This window comes from Anopheles coluzzii, chromosome 3 (genome assembly GCF_943734685.1).
Source record: "Anopheles coluzzii chromosome 3, AcolN3, whole genome shotgun sequence".
NCBI classification, from domain to species: domain Eukaryota; kingdom Metazoa; phylum Arthropoda; class Insecta; order Diptera; family Culicidae; genus Anopheles; species Anopheles coluzzii.
Window position 1 is genome coordinate 48,688,823 of NC_064671.1, and position 22,174 is coordinate 48,710,996.

A 22,174-nucleotide genomic window follows, 5' to 3' on the forward strand; every position below is an offset into this window, starting at 1 on the left:
CGAAGCTGTTGTGCTGCTTGTGATTTTCGGTGTTTGTTGAGCGCACGGTTTTTATTTATTGTTGCACGATGCAATGTTTCTATTGTTTGTAGCTTTGTTTTTTGGTTGTTTGTCGGCAGGCGTGCGGTGAGTGTCCTGGCGAGTGTGTCTACAGTACCGCGTCGAGAGGTTTGCATCCTTGCGCGTATCCTCAACAGGACAGCGCAGCCAGTACGCATGGGAGATTGGCGACGGGACGTGTTTGTGTTAGTGAGCCCTAATTAAAGCCAAGAACTGGAGTGTCATTCATAAAAACGCAGGGTTTTTTTTTTATGGATCGCTGAAATTTGGCACAAGCTGCGAGCTCACGGAAAAAGGACGAAGTTGAAATTGGTGGATCAAAAGTGAAAAACATTTACATTACGCAGAGTAAAACATTGCAATCGGCGACACACGCTTTGAACGACATGGGTATGTACATGGGGCAAGCAATCAGTAGTGCCTTCAAGCACAAAGGAGTTGATTGAATGGGGCTTGTTTTGCTGTAGGCTAGCCGCACCAGTCACAAAGAATAGCAAATGCCCTTTTCTCCATCTGCGTCTTTTTGGCCATGCTCCCTGTTCGGTGGAATGTTTATTTACAGATTTGGAAATCGAAGCACAAAAGCCCACGCTGGATTTGGCGAAGAAATGTCTCAAAAAGGTGCCGAAAATGGAAGACGCGCAGCAATACAAAGTGTTGATACTGGACGACAATGAGCTACAGAAGATAGATAATATTGATTCGTACTTGAAGATCGAGAAGGTAAGCAAAGCGGCGTGCATCTTGCAGCGGTCACCACATCTTCGTCATATTAATTGCTTCTTTCAGCTATCGTTGTGCAAAAACCAGCTGCTGCGTATGTACGGCGTTTGTCGATTACATTGTTTACGCGAGTTAAATCTGTCCTACAACGGGATCCTCACGATAGAAGGACTAAAAGATTTAGTGTACTTGACGCACTTGAATCTGGAGTGCAACAATATTAAAACCATCGAACATTTGAATACGAACGTAAACCTTCAGTATTTGAATCTTTCGGAAAACAGTATCACCAGTGTATCGGATATATCTTACTTAAAAAACCTAAAGGTTTGTAGCATTCGATACACCCCTGACTCTTGTTCGCTATTCGTTCCTTTTAATATTGTTCTTCTTTTCTTGCAGGAACTCTATCTCAACGGAAACCGCATATCGCATTTAAGGCAATGTGATAAACACTTACCTCAATCGTTGGAAACATTAACCTTAGCAAAGAATAACATTGCGGATCTGAATGAAATTTGCACACTAAGCCACCTGAACAATCTCAACAGCATCACGATAGCGGACAATCCGTGCGTCCAGATGGCCGGAAACGTAGTGTAAGTAGTAAAGAATGTTAGGTTTTTGCGCTGCTGGGTTAGTTTAGACACTGCTTTCTATTTATAGTGGATTTGACTACCGCCCATTCGTGTTGAATTGGTGCATGAGTGTGAAGCATATTGATGGGTTTGTGGTCACTGCCATCGAGAGTCTGAAAGCGGAATGGTTGTACAGCCAGGGACGGGGTCGCCAATTCCGAATCGGCGAACAAATTGCACTGGCTCGCTATCTAAGCAGCGTGTGCCCATTGTCTGGCGAAGCGTTGGAAAACCAAAACGAGCGAAAACTTCGACTTATACTTAGCAAAGCGCAGCAACATCAGCGCCAATTGCAGGAACAAACAACACTCGGCAGCGATGGAGCAAATCAATCGGCAAACAATTCGCCATCGTCACTGCGGCGGAAGGGCCAAGCAACGCGCATACAGTCGCCTCGCGTATCGCGTTTAAGCGGGCGTCAAAACTCTCCGGATGCCATGTCAAACAGTTACCATGGTAACCTTTCGAACAATTCAATGTCATCTGGGCATAGCGAGAGCAGCTCTGGAGGATCGCAGCTGTTCGAACTGACTCGGTCGTTAATTGATAATATAACTTCAGACAGCACTATTATGTCGCAGAGCTTGGATCCAAACATGCTGGCGAGCAGTAATAACACTGCCGCTTCGGCCAATAGTATGGCCGGTACCGGTACAGGCAACGAATGTATTGTGTTGAGCAAACAACATTCGACAGCAACGAACCAAAACCATGGAAATTTGTATAATGGTGAGTTTTTTCATTTTTCTATCATGTATTATCTAGTAATTTCCCTTCTATTACATGCCATCTAGATCAAATATTAAACCCCGCTGTCATTACTGGAGGGGGGCCACTAACAGCTGCATCTAAAATGGTGCCGGTACCCGAATCCTTGATGAGCCCTGACTGTGGTCCCACTACGACAACGGCTGCTAGTATCGTGCAGCGAAATATGCAACATTGTAATATGCAGCCGCAACCACAGACGCCGCAGATTCCCAAAGCTGTAAAAACTAAAGGTATGGTATAAGATTTACACTTTTGCAAGTAAGCATGTGCAAATATGAAACGCTTATTCCGTTTGCAGACATCCATCGAACGGGGGGAAGTCAAGCGGGTGGAGGCATCCCGGTGGCAACCGTAAATTCCAAAAGCGGAAGTCCTCGCACGGCGAAACGCAATAACAGCAGTGAGCGTTCTTCGCCCTCTCTTTCGCCGCGAAAAACACTCAACAGCCACAGCAGCAACGGTGGTGGTGGTGGTAGCAATAGCCATTCCAGACCCGTATCATCACAATCGAAATATTCTGTGCATGCTGCTATAGCAACACCGTCGGAGGGTGGGTCGAGCAATGCTGTAAGCTCGGACGACGATAGTGAAACGATCAATGTTGAAAAACTGCGCACCATTCGTCACAAAGCGGCTCAGCAACAAACGCATCACACCCTTCAGCACGTAGGGCAGGGGTCGGGATTAAAAATGAAGGATAAAGAAGCTGCGTTGTCGGGTGTACCTGCGGCCAAGGAGACGATGGACGATAATAAGGCAACTGAAAATTCGGCCATTCTCATTCAGAAGCTTTGGCGTGGCTATGTAACTCGGAAACGGACACGGGATGTGGTGGAAAAATTATTCCACAAGCGAACAAACGATCATATTTTACAGCTGACTAAGGACATGCAGATAACAAAAGAACAGTTGGAGTCGGGACGCAAAATTCAACAACTCCAGATGAAAGCTTTGCGTCAGTTGTGGAGGAAAGTTTCCTCTATGAATCCAGCGGAACAATCATTCGCCACCCAGAACATCAGTGGGCCAACGCAAGTAACGGTATCGGAAGAAGAAGAAAATTGCGAACAACTTGCGGGTGACGGCGGGGAGCACAGTACGCTCCAGGATCTGACAAAGTCCTGTTCGATGCTAATGAACCAGGTGCAACAGTTGCAGGGCGCGGTACGTGACATAGTAAGCTGTATGCAGTTCTTGGTACATGTTCCGCAACCTGCGCAACCGTCGATGAGTAACGCTTCCCAACAACTCCAGTGCTCCAGTGAAACTCAAACGGAAATTGTGGCCGTACATACGCCCCAGCTAGAACAGATGCCAGAAACGTTTCCTTTTGGTAAGATGTTGGACGATGCAGCCAAGGAGCAGTTGTTGGTGAGTTGCAACAATAAGCTTTCGCGGCCGTCTACATTACCCATCAGTTCTGCGGAGACTTCTCCTAAGCTTGCTGGACAAGAGCAAAGCATAAACGTTAGGGAAAGTCCTCGGGAATCGACGGATAAGGATTCGATCAACTGTGAAGTTCAAATGATTAGGATTGAAGAAGCCGATCGTGGTAATGAGGAGGAAAATAACGACGGCGAGCAGAAGGAACGTGATGAGAAGGAAATGGAAAGCATCGCTCAGTCGAAGGCTGTGGAAAGTGACCCAGTTAATCCGTAAGCCGAATTGGTAATATTAATTCATAATTGCGGAGGAATACCGAGGAATATTTGAAGCACTAGCGATTTTATTTTATTTTATATTAAGTCTCTTTAAAGGGCACCCTCTTGGCAGCCAACATTAATATGGTTCCGTTATATTTGTTGATTATTTTTAAGCTATTTATTCAAAAGTGCTAATATTAAGTTGAAAGTACGGATTAGCAAGCGAGACAATTTTAAAATGATCTTTAATATTTAAAACATCTCTTTTTTCGTTGCAACCATATGTTGTCCAAGAACAGTCTGCCTCAACCATACAAAATTTGGGCTTTAGCCCATTTATTGGTTTACCCCTTCCATAGCAGAATAGTCGGTCAAGTCAAATATAACCGACCCGGAGGATCAAATACACAGTTGGATTGAATAATCTAAAATCTTCAAGGATAAAAACATAAAAAAACACTCCTCACAGGCTTAAGAACAAAACAACGGAGTAGAATGATTTCCTGAGAGCATAAGAATGGTCACCAAAATTGAATACCTGTATGGGAAGACCAACGCTACAACGCTTTTATTTAAAACATTCCATTTCCTACCCTAATAACGATGCAAAAGTATAATTATAACCCTAACCAAAGATGTACAGGACGAGACTAGTACAGTATGATACGATCTAAAAAGTACTACGAATATCCACTGTTTGAACGTAACGCGCCGAGATAACACGGTGTGATTAAAGCTGGCTCACTTCACTTTCCACCGAAGTGAAACGCAATTTAAACGAGCTATTGTGTGTTTAAAGAAGCTTACATTGACGATCACAGTATTGCTAATCGTTCATAAACGCTGATAAGCTATGCAAGGTACCACAAATAAGAAAAGGTTTCTTTGGCAATTTAAATACTGGTAGTGTAATTGCTGCATTATAGTTTTCTTATTATATTTCTTTTATGTACATCGCCTAAACAAGATTTGCGTATAATATTTGATTCCTTAAAAGTTTCCATAGCCAGTAATGTTTACCAAGTTTTACCAAACAAACTTAGAAAGGTGATTAAATATAATGGAAAGTTTCAAAATGATCCATTCCCATTCTTTGGTGTTTAGGAAGATACAATGGAGCTTTAAATTGGCCCCAACAGCTAACAAAAACCACCGCCTCGTAATAGTTGCCCATGAAGGATGGCGGTTTATCCGGTAGCAGGTGGCAGTCATTGCTATTCATTTTAACTCTAATCCACACTACAAGTGCCTACATTTTACTTAGTTGCGAGAGCACATACTTATGCAAGCAGAGCAACGGAAGTAGATTGAGTAGAGCAATTGCGTAGAATTTGTTTCCTTCGCGTTTTTAGCAAACATTAGGTACGTGCACGTTGGTTAGGTACGTTGATTGATCGTATACTTTTAATACGATCAGGGTTTTCGAGTAGATTAATGTGCATTTTCGTTAGTGAATCAGCAGCACACATAGAGAGTGAATGGAAAATATGAAAACAAAAAATAGAATTGCACGTAATAGGACACCATACGTTTTGCGCACAGTATGAACAAAAGTAAACCGTTCGATAAATGCACAACATTGCATTCTATAATACAACGCAGACTCGGTTTGGTTGAATGTAAATTTGAAAAAAAAAAATTGTTTTTAGATTAGATTGCTGTTTTAATTACCACTTTAGAACGGTAAACATATACCTCTCTATTAAGTTAGTAACTGATATTGGAAGAATATTGAAAAGCCCTAAAACTGCTTCTAACCAACCAGGGCAAGGACGAGAAGAAGGATTTGATTCGATGTAAACGGCTGGATTTGCCGTTGCATCCATTTTAGCATTAAATAATTAAAGGTAGTGCTGTCGATGTAGTTCAGGGAGCTCGCTTAAATCTGCTCAAACCCTGTTTCTCGTGCCACATATGTATAGTGCAATTGGGCTACGCATGGTGTCATTCTGCTTTTATGCTCTCTAAGATCGCATGATCGATGTTTTCTGATCGCACGAATAATAGCATTACAATGCCGTCTGTAATAAGAAAATAATTGGAAGGTATATGCTACATCTTGTTCCATCGGGATTTCTAGCTATCTCTCACAAAAGCCAAAGTCAAAATAAACATATATAACCGTTTGAAAGGAAATTCTTTCAAATAGAAGAGTCAAGTACATACACTTACAAATGTACAAACATATGTATCTTCAGCAGTTTTTGATAATTCTTAACAACTAAACAATAAACGCATCGCTGCATAATACCAAGATAAAACCGGACTACTAATCGATTATTTTCGGCTCATCGGTCCATCGAGGACAATTTCTGTCCGTTATTGGTTGCCCTTGACGCGGCATTTTCACCTTCCTCCGGTTTTTCCACCTCCTCTTGGTCGTCCTCTTCGTCGTCGTCATCGTCCTCATCGTCCTCATCATCATCATCATCATCGTCCGAGCTCTGGGCTAGAAATTTGCGATTCGTATTTCGGAATAGCCCATCCTCATCCAAATCATCTTCCAGCTCGCGCTTTCTGCTAAACTTTCGCGGCCAAACGCCTTCCTTTTCGAACACCTTGATGTGTTCCGGGGTGAGGATGCGGCAAATTTCAGCCTTCACCTTGTTGCCTTCCTCGATCGGTTCCACCAGCACGAAATTGCCACGCTTGATCCACACATTTTTACGAAACTTGACCGGCATCGAGACCAGGAACCGCTCCTCGCCGTCCTGTGCCGTTTCCACCTCGTGCAGGTTGTTGCCCCGGCTAGCGACAATGCGCACGATTTGTTGGTTTTCTTTGGGCACATCGAAGTCGTCCGCTTCCTGTTCCTTGAGCACATGTTTAATCTTGGTCACACGGGACATGATAGAAACAGTAGAATGCGGGCAAAAGGAAACTAAATGTAAATTTCTGTACTTTATCCAAGAAACATAGAAAGGCTTGAACTCCCCGGTACAATGCGAAGGAAATACAGTTTCAAAACAACACGGAATGTCAAAACAAAAACGCCTGAATGCGTACACGAAGAAGAAGAAGAATGCGTATAGATCATCTTAGTTCAAGAGTCAGTATGTCTTTGCTTAGTCTGGTACAAACCGTACCTGCAAAGGTAATGTTAGCTAATGTGGCACAGCACGGGCGCTGCCTTCATGCGCTTTGTTTATGTGTGAATTACGAGTGCATCCCTTCGATTATTAAGTGTGTAAGTTTGGTGTGATAGTTTTGCCTGCTCAATAGCAAGCGTGCCGGCATTAGGATTAATGAATGCATGTTTTTTGTAACTGTTTTAAGTGAGATATTTGCAAGCATCACGGAAGACCAACCCACGGTAAACCCGACTAGCGTAGCTGGCCATGAGCACCGTTCCAGAGTAACATCATTGGACATTGTGGATGCAAAGGAAAGGTAGTAGAGCGCACTTTCAACGATGCAAACGAGCGGCAGTACTTCGAATAAATTCATGCCCATTCATCAATGGTGCGGACGGCGGGAGCGTGGCTTAGGGCCACGTTTTGGCGATGCAGATACAATCCATCGGACCATCTACCGTTCACTGGAACCGAAGAAAATATGGAACGATCCCGGCCGTTTTCCCGGCATTGTGCGCGACTACGGAGGTGCGTTTAATTTAGAATTTTCCCCGGATGGCACGTTACTGGTGGCAGCCTGCCAAAAGAAATCTATCGTACTGTTCGACCCGCTGACGGAGATACAGATCTGTGCGGTGAAGAACGCCCATACGGAGTGTGTGAACTGCATAAAGTTTATTGATCATCAGATATTTGCCACCTGTTCCGATGACACCACAGTCGCGCTGTGGGACATCCGCAATCTGACCACGAAGCTTCGTACCCTGAACGGGCATAGCGGCTGGGTGAAGAACATCGAGTACTCTAAGCGAGACCGTATGCTGCTGTCGTCTGGATTCGATGGATCGGTTTACGGATGGGAGATCAACAACTACACTGAGTACGGGTCCGTGTATCGCCGGGTACTTCACACCTCCGGACTGTTGCGCTCTCGTCTATCGCCGGACGAAAGCCGTCTTGTGCTGAGTATGAGCAGCGGTTATTTGATCATTATCCATGATCTTGATCTCGCCAATCTGGCAGGCGATCTCGAAGGATTCTATCCCAACGTGTATCGCTTAATGCAAGTCGGCCGACAGCTGATCCCGATGGCGGCACGATTCAGGCACTTGTTTTATTCCAAGCGCAAGAAAAACCGCATCGAGCTGGTGACGGACTTTCCACCCAACAATAATCCGGAAATGATTAGCTCACTAGCAATACACCCGCAAGGTTGGTGTACACTCACCCGTAACGTTTCAAGTGACGAAATGACCGAATGGTCCGTAGTGCACGATATACAGGAGCTACCGCACGATGAGGAATCCGATGAAGACGAGGAGGAGCTAGCAGAACGAGAGCAGAATCGTCGGGAAGAGGATAATGATCAGGCAGAGGAGTCGTCGAACAGCGGTGTCAATGTGGCCCGCGATCCACAACCGGGCACGAGCGGGATGTCCGGCCGAATGACTAGAGGCAGCGAATTGGGAGGCATGTTCAGGCTGAATGTAACAATGCGAGAAATGATGTCGTCCGTGGAATCGCACAGAGAGCCCGCTGTTGGTAGTAATGAGGCCAATGCTAACGCGGAAGGTAACGTTGATCCACAACCGTCCGGAAGTCGCAGCAATTTGGTAACTTCGAGATCATCACCACCGCACGAAGCGCAGCATGTTGAAGCAGGCCCAAGCGGACAGCAACCACCTGCAGCAAACGTAAGTCGACAGAATGGTCGCGGCAGACGCGTTATGATTACAAGACGAAACCTGCGCTCTGAAAATGCTAGCACCGACGTTTGGGCCACAGAGGTAACGTTCCGGGAGCGTAAGAACATGCCGAGCCCACAGGTACGCAACAATCGCGGCCAAATCTACGGCATTGTATCGGGTGTTAGCTCGTCCGCTAGCACCGGTTACACCGGTGCGGGTAGGAAGCGAGCAAACGAAAAGATTTGTAAAAATGTACCCCGTATGCTTTATTACATACAAGAAACGATCACAGATCAGGGATTCATCAGAGAGTCCTGCTTTTCGCCCGACGGTCGTATTATCTGCTCGCCGCATGACCACGGTTTTCGTCTGCTGGCGTTTAACGAGAATTGTAACGAACTGCAACATGCGACGGGCATTTGGCGGAACGAGAAGGCACAGCAGTTGCACGAGGTTAAGCGCAAGCAGTGTCACTCGTCCCTGGTTGTGAGCAGTCAGTTTAGCCCACGGTTTCCTTTGCTTGTAACGGGTTGCCTGCTGGGCAAAATTGTCTGGCATCAACCGGCACTGTACTAGCGGAGGGAGTAAAAGCGGAGGCAATAAAATGTAAGGAGTATGCATTCGAACATGCCAACATGAATGTCTCGGTATTGATTCGAGCATCCGAAATACAATGTATTGTTTATGGAGGAAGAGTGTCCCGGAGTTCGGCATTGCATGGAGTAGTGAGTAAGGTGAGTATTATGAAAAAATCAATTCTAGAATATAACTTTGAAATGACTGGTGCAAATCGTTACAGGTCATCATCGTGCTGTGAATAATTGACATTAATAAGGTAAGGTTTCATAAGTATTTTTTCCTCTTTAAATCCTGTTTTATTCGAGCTTTCAGTTGTTTTGCTTTTGTTATCTGAAACATTTTGAAACCCGAGTCGATGCGTTAATTTTGCATCAACCGTTTCATGCGCTCTTTCAGTGAGCCGGGTTTAGCTTTAGCTGTGGTTTGCTTCGTACCAGACGATGTCGTTGATGGACGTTTAGTCTTTTTTAATCTGCAAATAGAGAAATTGTTATTTGTTTTTTGGTTTCGTAATTATTATTAGCGGCATCTACAGATGCATCTACTTACAGTTCATTTAGGTGATGTTGCATTTCCTTCTTAAAAATGCTTTTAAAGTCGTGAGCGAACGGTAACCAAAGTTCGAAGAACATTTCTGGTTTGCATTCTTCCAGCGTGCCCGTCTTCGGCGTAAAATGATAGAAGCGCATAGTTCGTTCGAAACATTCACAACATTCGTCCAGCTTGCAGAATTGCTTCTCGATGCGAGCGGTAGCCTTCTCGATAAACTCCTCCATTATTTCCTTGAAGGGATGAAGATGGTCTTCCGTTGATTCCTTAATGACTCTATCTGCAGTCCTGCGGCACTCTGGAAATAGAAAGCAGTGAATAATATGTGTGATGAGCACTCGCACATACACGGACGCGTTCTTGGCGTTCCTACCTTCCGTTTTTGAGCGTAACATAGTAAGCTGCATTCGACAGTCATCGTAGTCCACTAGCACTGACTTGTCCAGATCACCAGGATCCGGAATGGGTAGCTTTATTTCCTGCAGTATGATGCCACTCTTGCGACACTGGCTGATGTAGGTACGGATTATAAAATGCAACAGCGTCGTATTGGTGTCGGCTGACTTTACGTCTTTGAGTTTGCTCAAAATCTCCAATCCAAATCCATCCGCCTGGCCGCGGGTGCGATTACCTCCATTCATGAAGTTGCCCAAGGTGAGAATGATCGAGAAAAGATGCTTCAACTCTTCACTTTCCACAAGAAATTCGCACGTCTGCTTGACGGTTTTAAGCTTCCGCGACACACCTTTATAATGTTCCTCGAACTCTGCCTGAAACACGATGCACGAAATGCGTTCCGAGAAGAACGATATGCTGGAGATGCGCAACAGGAACTGTTCCGGCTGATCGAGCGGGATCGCATTATTATTGTTCGCCAGGCTGCTCTCTGCATAGTCGCGGATCTGCATCAGCTCCTCGTCGCTGGCTTTTATTTCTAAAATTTTTTGCATCGCTTCCAGGCTAACGACGGACGTGTCGCAATGGTAGATGGCGCACTCAATTTCGTCCCACTCGACGTGTAGGCTCTTGGCGAAGATGCCCACGTTTTGTGATCGTTTGCAGTCGAGTATTTTAACGGTCTTTTCCGGCTTTTCAACCTTTTCCCGCAGCTTCGGTATTATGACTTGGCGCGAAAACAGCTCTGTAAACTCGTCCAAATTATCGAGACTAGTTTCTTCAAGCTCCTGCCATAAACCAAGCCGCTTTTCGGCCTCCATCGAGGGTGGCTGCGAGGAGCAAGCCGTTTCGAGCCGGGCCGTGAGCACACCATCAGCAGTCGTTTCCGAAGCTGTTGTGCTTGATAGGGAGGAAGCCGTGCCACCATCGGTTTCTTCATTGAACGATGTCGACATGACGCTTGAGTTTTTGCTAGAGCTGCTGCTTTTCGGTGCCAGAATGCGGGTCCAGTAGAGAGGCTTCATCGGTTTAGGTGGGTTAACCGGTTGTTTACGAAGAACTGGGGAAAGGTAATTGGAAGCAAATGATAAAATTTTCTATTCACCAATCAATGTACATAGAGTAACGTATGTGAGACACAAACTACCAACAGAAATTAAAAAAAAAGTCGAGGACCTAATAACCAGAGAGGAGTAGAGGTAAAGGTAGAAACACAGGAGCGTAGGGGAAATGATAATAATCTACAAAAAATTGGGCCAAATATGTGCAGTGGTGAGATTTTTGCAAACGAGAGTATCAATACCATAGTGCAATGATCTAAATGGGCAGCTTTAGATAATTTGCTAAATTATGGTGACAAGTATTTTTGTTTTTTTTTTGTGGATCAAAGCCTAAAAAGAGGAGCTATACAATTGTGTTGAAAAGAAAAACCCAAAAATTTAAATTGTATATACTAAAAACGAAAGGCCAGGTAGGGGAACTTCCAGACAAAAGGGTGCAAGTTCAAAAATAATACCGTACACGTCAAGCAGACGATTTTCTGTATTAGAAAACAATCTAAAAGATGAAAATATCCGAAAAGCATATTATTACTACAACTACTATATAAGTGGGTGCGTCTTGTAAGTAAACTGATCGAAAAAGGACAGAGGCTTAGATAAAGCATAGGAAAGGCACAAGAGCATCTACTCAATTGCAAAATATTGTACAAAAGATACATAAATTCGAACTGTTTTACTTTGGGTTTTTGGTTTTAGCAAACCGAAGAAAAAACAAAAAGATGTGTAAGTAAAAACGTGAAAACCAAAGTTTTGAAGGGTAAAAAGGTTGAGGTTTGAGAGAACAAAAACAAACGCTTACTATTCGCCGCATACCATCCTCCGGGCACTGGTATGGGTAGTGGTAGTGGCGGAGGGCCACTGCTGTTCGCACTAGGAGAGGCACTTGACGCTAATTTACCTGGTCCAAGCGGTGGTGGTGCTGCTCCGTTCGGCCCATTGGGACCAAGGGCACTACCACCCATGGGCGGAGGTGGTGGTGGTCCCGCCGAAGCTGCTCCAGCAGCTCCCCCAGAGGGGCCAATTCCACCCAATGGAGGAGGTGGTGGAGGTGGAGGTGGAACGGAAGATTTGGCACCGTCGCCAGTCATTGGTAGTGGAGGCGGTGGTGGTGGAGGTGGAGGAGGTGATGGTGGTGCTATTCCTTGGAATGCGTGAAGAGGTGGCGGAGGTGGAGGTGGGGGAAGAGGTGGTGGAAGCGGAGGAGTTGACGATTGTTGTACTCCACTATTAAAAGGGATAGGTGGTGGTGGAGGAGGCGGTGGTGGTGGTGGTGGTGCCAAGGAAGGTTTAACATCAGAAGGATCTGTAGGAACCGTTTCGTCCTGGGAATGGTGTTTGTTACTCGGGTCGGTTTGCGTTTCTCGTGTGACTAATGTACGCTTTAAGCTATTTACGGGTGGCGTGGTGGTATCCGATTGCTCTGCGGCCGTCGACAGTGGGCTACTCGCCGGTGGCTGCGACTTCGCGCAGCTAGAGCAAACGTAATTAGACACGCGGCAAGGATACGGCTCATTGCTGCTGCTGCTTTTTCCGTTGGGCACATTCCCTTCGTTGGAGGAGCACGTGGTGTCATGTTCGGAAAGATTGCTCAGTTTGTTAGTAGTAATACTGTTACTTAGGAATGTTCGCTGTGCATTCGTTGGCGTATCACATTCAATCGTATTTCGCCTCTGAATATGTTGTGCGTGTAGTTTACCCTCTGTGACTGTTGGAAAGCTTGGAGAGAGCGGTAAATTGTGGCTTGGAGCTCCGTCGAACGAGTGGTTGTTGTCGCGGAGTTTGGCCTTTGCTGACGGCGTACTGGAACAGGCATCGAACACGGTACATTCGGATTCGTTTAGCAGCTCAGCGTTGCCTTTATTATATATCGTGCAATCCGTGTCATTGAGGAGGTCCTGCAGTAGCTTTTGATAATTGCTATTTAACTGCATTGCATTATCGCTGAAGCTCTGATGCTTCATGATGTCGGCAGCAGTCGGTAAGTTGCTGTCGCTGAAAAATAATTCCTGTAAAATGCGCTTAAGCTGATTGATTGTTTCACAGCTTGCAATCCGGCGTCGCAGCTGTTGGAAGTCGCTTTCCTTACGATCATCGCTCGGATCGTGGCTCGTGTCCATGTGGTTGCTACCGTTTTCTGTGTTTGTGCTAGCTGATTGGTGGTTGGCACTTTTTGCAGGGCCTGCTGTTGTGGCCGAGGCATGTGGCCAAACGACGTGTGGCTCGAGCCGGCCAGGCGTAACAGGCGTCGGGGTAGGAGGCTCAGTATGCGTCCACTGGTACATGAGATTGGTCTGCAAGATGAGTCAGAGGAAGCAGAATTAGCACAATAAACAAACGGAGTCGATCCCGCTTATTACAACACTACCGTACTATGATAAGATGTTATAAGACACTGCTCAATATGCCACCAATTGCTACTTAAAAGTATATCACGTAAAGAAATCATAGATCCGAAACGACCACTCTTACACTCGCATTGAACGTGCTTGTTTACATTGAACCAGTATTCGCATCGTGATCTGTTGCTTATCTTTTGTCACAATGCTCTCTTTATTTTGTCTCTCAGCACCTGCCGTTATCATTTCGTTAGTATGTGTGTTGCGTTTTATCTCTTTGCTACGAGTGAACAGTTGTCGTTAAAATTGAGCAAATATATGGGCCCATTCAGACATACATTACTGTCTACAATGTACGGACATTTCCACCTACAGTAACTGTTGTGACAATATTGTTGGCTTACATTGAAGCAAATATGAAGCTTAGATTAAAACCGCTTACCCGAAAAGTATCTTGTGGTGGGGCATGTTTGTCTGGTATTTGCTTCATAACTCCGGCAACCAGCAGATTAGTGCAGTACTGAAACAGTAACGCTTGCAGGTCTTGTTCGTTAACTCCCGGTATATTTGACGGTAGAGACGATGACAGCCAGTTCATTAGCATGTGCCCTAAAACGAATAGCAATAGATTAATGCCATATCACCTGCTCCAGTGTGTACATATATAGGTAACTTAAAAATATTATATTAACTGCTGATGAACTATTAAATGAATTTAATGTGTTTTTGTGTGTGTGTGTGTGTGTGCGTCGTATGAGTAGAATTAAGCAGAGTGGGGGGAAATCGCATCATTCTATTGCGAAAGGAATTTGATGTCTATGATAATAGGTGGTATATCAATGGCGTGACATCCACTGATAAGGTGATGGGACATGCACAATGTGATGCGGTCTTGTTACAAAAACTTGAGAAATGATAAGAAGATGATAGTATATTTTCTTCTCCTACCCCTTGCACTTATTACGCCAGCGTTTAAATTCACTATCAATAAACGTTTGCATGCATGAAACATATTATGGTTGCGTTTTTTTCACGACTTGCTAAAACTAACGATCCGTATGATTTACAAACATGATTATGATTAGCTTAAATAATAAACAAACTATAGACGATATACGACTAACCAAAAAGGTCAAATGCTACTACAGTCACACAGTAGAGGCAGCTTGCAGAGGTGGTTTACCTTCAAACTTTTCGTACGAGAAAAAGTTAAGCTTTTCCGGAACATAAGACGGCCGTACGACACGGTTGGCAGGAGCCGTCCCCGCAAAGCTATTGGCACTGCCCTTTCGGTCAGTAAGCACGGGTAGCTTGGTCCCTACATAAAGGCTAGATTTAGCCAGCACTTTCGTAGGTTTCCCATTGGTTGGTGGTAAGCGAGTTCCGGTCGCTGTCGTTGTTGTTGTTGCGATGCCATTGTTACCTGCTACCGTCGCACTGGTCCCTCTTCTATGGGACAGCGGAACTCGTTTGCGTTCCATCCTCTCCTCCGGGGGTGGTGAAATTGATTCCGATGAGTCATCCACGACCGTTTCCGATTCTATGCAGACGGTGCTCACGTTGTGTACGATGTGCAGATTTCCATGCAATTGTTCACTGCTAGAGTACGACTCGATGCTGCGTGGAACGCTGATGCTGGAGACATTCTTGCACACTACTAGCTTTGATCTCAGACGTTCCTCACGCTCGATGTCGCTGCCACTGAGAGTGAATGGATCATTACGGCAGATGGTGAGCTGCGTCAGTGCCGACTTGATGTTTGTGGTCGTCGTGGGCGCTTCAGCAAGATCGCAGATGTTTTCTTCCGAATAGTAAGCTTCATTTATTTCTGTCGCAAAAGCGCCCTGCGGTGAGGCTGGATCGGTAAAAATCGAATCCGAACTTGACGATGTGGTACGCTCACGTAAATGTATTACATTTGGTGTATCTATAAAAAAGATCGATATCATTGTGAACAGTGTGACAAATGGGAAGGAAGCTTCTAGGACGGTGTATCACGTGCATCTTGTGTAGATTTGCAAGCGTTTTCATACATAAGTAACTAAACAAACAGACTAACTAACAATGTACGATGTAAATGCATGTTTGCCATAAATTTTTCGATTGTTGGTGAATGTAACGAATGACCACAGCTCCATGTCAAATGCGTGTGTATTTGTACATGGAAGTGGCAAATGCCGTTTTTACTGGTTCTGGTAATGCAAAATTACACGCATACGCATACCGAACTGTAATTGGAAAGAGAATGAACTACCACTACGGAAAACGGCAAACTGGTAAACACTAATAGGTCTGCGTTGTAATTTCGACGAACGCCCTGTACTGATCGCTCCGTTCTTTTCGTTGCTTCATTCATGGATTCCATCAATGGGTGCTGTATGTGTGTAACGTTGGCAACGTTGCTCTCTTTCTCTTCGCTATCCAAAACTCACTTAGCCTGGCATTTGCTAACTCGATCTTTTCGGGACTCGAAGGAACGGAACGATGAAACAATACGGAATGATCTAATTTCGTAGGCGGTTCTAATGTAGAATTCACAATTGAACACCGCTTGATGCCCCACACATTGGTGCGGGGGCAGCTGCTTGGCAATGGCAATGGTCCCTTATTAGAAAGTAACGGTACACAAACATAATCTATGTAGCAGTATCTGTTGCTCGCTCTCTATCCCTTGCGTGGAACGGACGACGTACACAGAACGGAAACACTTCACGAATCAAATGCTAAGCTATCTCATTGTAAACACTAGTTGCAACTTGTTGCATTCATTCTAAAAACACAGCTGAACAGTGAACCGAAAGGAGAAAAATTATGAGACACCGTAGACCACGAACCTTTGCTGCGCCGTAACGCCGCGCCGCACGAATCGGACGAAGGTTGGCTTTCACGCGCGGCTGGAGTTTGATTGAGCGAATTGGCCCTTTTCCACGAGTCGGTAGTGACAATGATCGGGTTCGCTGGCTCTTGGCCGACTTCACCACCACAACCATCGCTGTACGTGTTGTCCGTGGCTGGAACTGGTTTGCTGCGTAGACGCAACGATGCCGCCCGGCTGTTGTGCTGGGCTGGCTGGGTGGGGGGTTCTGTTTCGTTTGTTGTTATAGAAACGGAATGCGTCTCGACCGGCAAGCCGCTACCCTGTCGTTGTATTGGTATTGGTGCGTTCGCGTTGCATTCGCGGGTAGGTGTGGTGAGCAGCAGCGTACTAACGTAACCGGCGCTAGAACCGTCAGCGGCCAGACATGTACGGTGCGGTTGCGCTTGGTGTGGAGCATTGTGAGTGTGTGCAGGTCCTAAGCAGGTCAGCGACTTACAGCGATCGCAGGGTGGGTGCGTGGAAGAAGCTGCGCTTGAGCGGTTGGCGCTCGTCGTGGTGCCCCCTGTCATAGGTGTCGTCATCGTTGTAGCGACCGGCATGGGTTGTGTTGCTTGATTTTGAGCTTTGTCAGTTGCGTCATCAACGCATCGCAAAGCATCGTCCGCATGGTTCAGCGATTTGTTGTTGGTGGAGGCTGATTATTCGATTTAAATCCGCATTTGATTATGTTTAAGAAAAAGGAATAAAAGCAAATGTTTTCATATAAGGTACATTTTTATGATACCAGGGGTCGAAGTGAAGATAACGCAGCACTGGTTATTTCATTAGTTGTATTAATTTACATATTTTCGTATATCATTTTTTGTAACTAACATTTAACAATTTGAAAAAGTGATCTTAAGAGAAATAAAACTTAAAAAATAAAGATTTGGAAAAACACATGAGTATACTGTCCGCATTATTTAACTATGAATTTTTAATCTACATAAGGATCCCAGGATCCCAGGATCCCATTACATAAGGAAACATAACATTTGGCGACAATACAAAGCAAATGCAGGTATATTAATGAGTGCAGGAGATATATGTAATGGATAATCATAACTTTTAATCCGCATCGTATACTCACATTTGTATATTTATGAGGATATGATAATTTATTCAACAAATTTTAGTTATGGCATGTCAGATTTATGTCTACTCTAGATTTATTAATAATGAATCGTTTAAACATTTAAATTTATGTTTATATTACACATTAGGGCGTTGTTCATCTGATCTTTAAATGTCCTATTACCACATACGTTGTACTGTTCATGATGATATGACTAAATTATTACTGATGAACTCTACAACCAAAAACTACATTCATATTATTTTATTTATTCTATTTATTCCATTATTACGGCACATGTACCGTGTTTTGATTCAAATTACGAACAGCTTCCAACGCCGGACATATTATTCATATCAAATTCCTGACCATGCCTATTTTTAATTTTAATAAATAACTAAATATTTTCTGTCGGTCAGTTCACCAATTTTGGCAGTTTTGTTTGAAACCGAATCCAAAGTAATTTCGTCGATAATTCCTAATAATCTGGCCCAGATGCATTGAAGTTCATCGAACTCCATTGTAGAGGTAGTTATCAACGTGAGAACAGTTTATTATATTGTGCTCTGGTTTTCAATAAAACGCTTGTTTAATTATGTACGGAACTCGGCACATTTTTTTTTATTATCTTGTATTAAATTTCGGACAGCCAAAGTAAATTCAGATTAGTTGCATACAAATATTTTTTAGACGGTGATAACAACAATAAAACAATGATATTTGAAGATGTATGTGACAAATGCTATGATGGTCGTATGGGAAAAACCTTCAATTCGCGTACCGTAATTTGAAACATGAGCTCCAAACTGTCTGGAATATGAATCAAAATATTGTTGTAATTTCATGTTTATTTTTTTTTTATAATATGTTAAGTATAATTATTGGAAATGTTTATTTTTTTCTAAAATTTTGAATGATTGCGATAGTTAAGTGAGCTATGCAGAGGTATGACCGATAAAATTCGAATTATTGTGCAGATAAGCAAACATATCATGACAAAAATGTTCGTAATACGAAGCCATGCGTTAGAGTCGTAATTTCTTTACATTCATACTACTAAATAATAATATGAATATGAACGAAAATACGGATATACATTTGTCGTAATAATGGAATGAAATAAAATAAAATAAAATAAAATGGTCAATTATATTACTAAGCAAAAATTTGAAAATTAATAATTTCTAGCCATTTGGAAATAGCTATAAATTTAAAATAAATTAACAATTCAGATAAGAATGTAAATAAATATTTTAAATTTAGGATTTGAAAATAAATTCTTTATTTGATTGAATTTTGAAGCAATAAGCACATTCACGAAACCATTGAGTTATTACTTAATTACTGCTACTATCACATATTACTGCACAAATATGTCGTTTCAGCATAGACCGATAGACGATTGACAACACTTTTTAGGTTTGTTTTTTCAAAAGTTTCATTATTTTTACAGATTTGGGGAATTTAAATAATACTGCTAAATAAATATAAACAACGTTCCTACCTAACGACTGCATTGAGTGATAAGAGTACTAGTCCGTTGATAGACACATCATGTTACAAGTGCAATATTTTACACTCATCTCATAAGACATAATCAACATGACACGGTGTGAATTGCCATTGTCTTCATTTCTACGACAATGTTTAAGTGAGCGCAATAGGCGGTATGTGTTTAGTCAACCGTGGCGTAAAAGCAAGTACTACGCGAGTATTATTTACCACGTGGATGCAGTAAGGTGCTACACGTTTCCCACGAAATAAAATGTGTGCCGTATACATTTGCTACGGAAGTCAAATGCATACAACGGAGCCATATTTTGTAACCAACTCAAGTAGTACAAGCTCAAGTATTGGAAGAGAATGAAATGTAACACAATCCCATTTGCAGCAGTTCATCAAGTGAGGGACGTATGTAAACCAACCGCACGTCCCATTCAACACAAACAAACGATACGTACCTTGCTGTTGGATGTAATCAAACTCTTTTTCCTCATCGCGGTCATTGGTATCAGCTGATTTCTCAGCTATCTCGCTGGCGCTCCCATTTTGCTCACGCCATGAGTTGTTTGTACGGTCCAGCTGAGCAGATGCATCGAGCAGTATGTTCGAAAAGCCATCCTCTTCCGTGTCGGCGGTAGCGGCGGCGACAAGGTCGTGTGGCTTTATGCCGTCGTCCTCTAGGCCAACCCGCCCTCCGACTAGCACGTGACCATCGTGCTCCACCAGCAGCTGTTTGCGTTTGCCGAATTTAATAAAGCTGCGGCCCTTGGAGAGAGACGGTGTTTTGGAAGACGACCTTGGCGCTGGTTGCTGCTCAGCTGTCGCCGAGTTTGGCTGTGCGCCCGCTTGGGCCTGTGTGTTGCCCATCGTTCACAGGACCTGTCAAATGGGTGAAGTGATTTTCCTTTGCACTGAAACACCCCACTGAGTAAATCACTTGCCGCTGTTGTGTTAGCTTCACCGTCACGAATGCTTTCGGTTTCATTAGCACTTAAATGGAAATGGTGGCCAGAAGCGTTTGGTGCGCCAAAAACAACCAATTAAGAAAAAAACACACACAATCACTGAAAGTACTGCAGGATTTCCCGTTCAACAACATCCTGACGAACGATGTGCCACGATCGCGGTTCATTTAGCAACACTCGCGGACCAACCAGATGGTTCAGATTGCTGTAGAAATTGCGCGGCTGTCCAACATTTTCAAGGACTGCTTTGATAGTGCGAACGACCATCATCCATACCGATGGCTTGCGGTGGACGGTGGACGCACCGCGGTATAGATTTTTCCGGCACACACCTTTCACCGTACGCTACACTACTCGACACACGGTGGTTTGCGTTTGAAGTTTTCCTCACCACCACGGCATGCACGGTGCTGCATTGTATTGCTCTCACTCTGCTTCTGCGTTTTCACTTGCTCTGTTTCGCAATTGATCGCTTGGTGTTTGGCACTCGCATCGAACACTCCGGACTTGCGCAATACCGACGGCGAATGGTTGGCGCGTTGTCAGAGGAAAAGTTAAACATTCAAACACCACGCGTACGTTACAACAAAACTTTGCTAATAAGATAAATTGCACTAACTGCGCGTCGTGAAGATGCAGCGCCGAATTTTTGCACCGACCAAACCAAACACGCGCCCGTTTATTTGCTTGTTAAAGTAAGGTTCACGATCATCACGTGCATTTTGTAACTCTGCGGCACGTGTAGCTGCTGCTGCTGCTGCCGGTGGGCCTGGCTGCTTCCAGCTGCGTTGGAGTGTAAAATGGAACTACTGTGGCTGTGGTGTCTTTTGGCTTGGTATAGGGGGAGAGGACCAAAACGGTCGACCGAACCGACCGACGAATGGCTGGCAACGGCGTAACGCCAACCGCAACGAAAGTGTAATCTTTGCTTGATCTAGCGTTTGTGGTGTATACTGTTTCTTTCTTCATGGTAGTGTTGCTTCGACTTCGGTTGAGGGCATGGTTGTTTTCTTTAAATGCTTCGGCACATGACGACACTGTTCCGATAATGCACAACCGAAAATGAGTCAACACACAGCCGAGCCGAGTTTAAACGAAGTTGTAAAGGTTTGGGTTGGGATTTCTTTATTATTATCGCATCTTATGCTTTTGTATGTGCTTATTGATTGCTTGCATTTACAAATAGTTCAGCAATCATTGGTAGCTCTAACGTGGTGTTGATATTTGAATAAATTTTCCTGGAAAATATATACAACTTTGGGAAATCTGATACTTTTCAGCGTACCACTCACAGTTCAGCCATCGGCATGGAAATTACTTTACAACAAGCATGGAAAATACAATTGTTGCCACTCATGCGAGCATCACCCGTATGGGATAAAGGTGTGCGATATGTCTGCGTGCTGTGTGCATGTGTGTGGAAAAGCTAAAAATAAATTATCCGAGCAGTACCGGAGCCGATGGAAATGAGCCAGGTTAGGCTTTGGTTTTTTTTTGTTGGTGCCCCTGAACTCAGTTCAGTTGATCGTGGTTGGTGTTATTTTGTTTGCAGTGTTGTGTATGTTTAAAATGAAGCACTTAGCCGATCGCAAGCTAACGGCAGCGGCAGCTTTGAGTATACATTTGCATCATACTTTGGAGAAGGAAAAGACGTTCGACACGAAATATTCTAATGGGGGAATGGACTGAATATATGTTTTTAGTTGGTTGGCGTAAACTTGTAATATACCTGATCAAGCACTGCATTTCAAGCACTAAACGGCTGGGGATGAAATACGCTAATTGGGTGCACTTCATTTTGGCACAGAAGTTCAGTGTTATCATGCGTCATTCACTCTACTTTCACAAAAGATTTGACAAATGAAAAAATAAAATGAAATGAGCAATGAATCGACGTATGATGCGCATTACTTGACATGTGACATCATTAATGTGGTAAAAAGTGTTTTCAGCATTAAAAAATAATAATAAAGAATGTTCCGTGCAAAATTCGGTGGTATACATATGAGAATAGATCACTATTTTCTTCTGAAACAACTTTGATTTTTTTTCAAACGCGAGTTAAACTGGTGTTGGAAGTGTGGAAAATGTGGAAAAATAATTTATCGTTGTAATTCCATATACTTGAGCGTTCGTAAAGTTAAAAAATCATTTTTTACAATTAGGATACAACGCGTTTGCCATATTTTTTTATTGTTGTTCTCTGGTTGTGTCTATGTTTGATAGACTTTTCCGTTCATAGATCGATTTTTGCAT

The 22,174-nt window shown here is 43.7% G+C and overlaps 4 protein-coding genes and 1 long non-coding RNA gene across 8 annotated transcripts in view; 3 read left to right on the forward strand and 2 right to left on the reverse strand.

The window, feature by feature from the left end:
- Positions 1-182: 182 nt before the first annotated feature.
- Positions 183-5,885, forward strand: LOC120959357 (uncharacterized). Its single transcript, XM_040382667.2, has 7 exons — positions 183-450; positions 623-783; positions 850-1,110; positions 1,186-1,382; positions 1,450-2,150; positions 2,216-2,422; positions 2,491-5,885. The coding sequence occupies exons 1-7, from the start codon at positions 447-449 to the stop codon at positions 3,849-3,851; spliced, it is 2,892 nt and encodes a 963-aa protein (XP_040238601.2). The 5' UTR covers positions 183-446; the 3' UTR covers positions 3,852-5,885.
- A 118-nt stretch (positions 5,886-6,003) lies between these two features.
- LOC120959361 (probable RNA-binding protein EIF1AD) lies at positions 6,004-6,809 on the reverse strand. The gene has a single exon (XM_040382672.2). The coding sequence runs from the start codon at positions 6,682-6,684 to the stop codon at positions 6,124-6,126; it is 561 nt and encodes a 186-aa protein (XP_040238606.2). The 5' UTR covers positions 6,685-6,809; the 3' UTR covers positions 6,004-6,123.
- An 88-nt stretch (positions 6,810-6,897) lies between these two features.
- On the forward strand, positions 6,898-9,231 carry LOC120959358 (DDB1- and CUL4-associated factor 10-like). Its single transcript, XM_040382669.2, has 2 exons — positions 6,898-7,022; positions 7,112-9,231. The coding sequence occupies exon 2, from the start codon at positions 7,248-7,250 to the stop codon at positions 9,171-9,173; it is 1,926 nt and encodes a 641-aa protein (XP_040238603.2). The 5' UTR covers positions 6,898-7,022; positions 7,112-7,247; the 3' UTR covers positions 9,174-9,231.
- A 202-nt stretch (positions 9,232-9,433) lies between these two features.
- On the reverse strand, positions 9,434-20,774 carry LOC120959355 (protein cappuccino). Of its 4 annotated transcripts, none has more exons than XM_040382662.2 (8): positions 19,412-20,774; positions 16,353-17,030; positions 14,702-15,445; positions 13,961-14,127; positions 11,982-13,473; positions 10,099-11,181; positions 9,726-10,023; positions 9,434-9,648 (listed from the first exon to the last, which is right to left on the reverse strand). In XM_040382662.2, the coding sequence occupies exons 1-8, from the start codon at positions 19,818-19,820 to the stop codon at positions 9,537-9,539; spliced, it is 4,983 nt and encodes a 1,660-aa protein (XP_040238596.2). In that variant the 5' UTR covers positions 19,821-20,774; the 3' UTR covers positions 9,434-9,536. The 4 variants fall into 4 exon arrangements, with proteins under 4 accessions (XP_040238596.2, XP_040238597.2, XP_040238598.2 ...); XM_040382663.2 differs by having other exon boundaries at positions 12,081-13,473; positions 19,412-20,771; XM_040382664.2 differs by lacking the exon at positions 16,353-17,030 and having other exon boundaries at positions 19,412-20,756.
- Positions 14,096-22,174, forward strand: part of LOC120955145 (uncharacterized) — a 66,294-nt gene continuing 58,215 nt past the window's right edge. The window contains exon 1 of the long non-coding RNA XR_005751771.2: positions 14,096-14,186. This is a non-coding gene — a long non-coding RNA (uncharacterized LOC120955145). The remainder of the gene's footprint in view (positions 14,187-22,174) is intronic.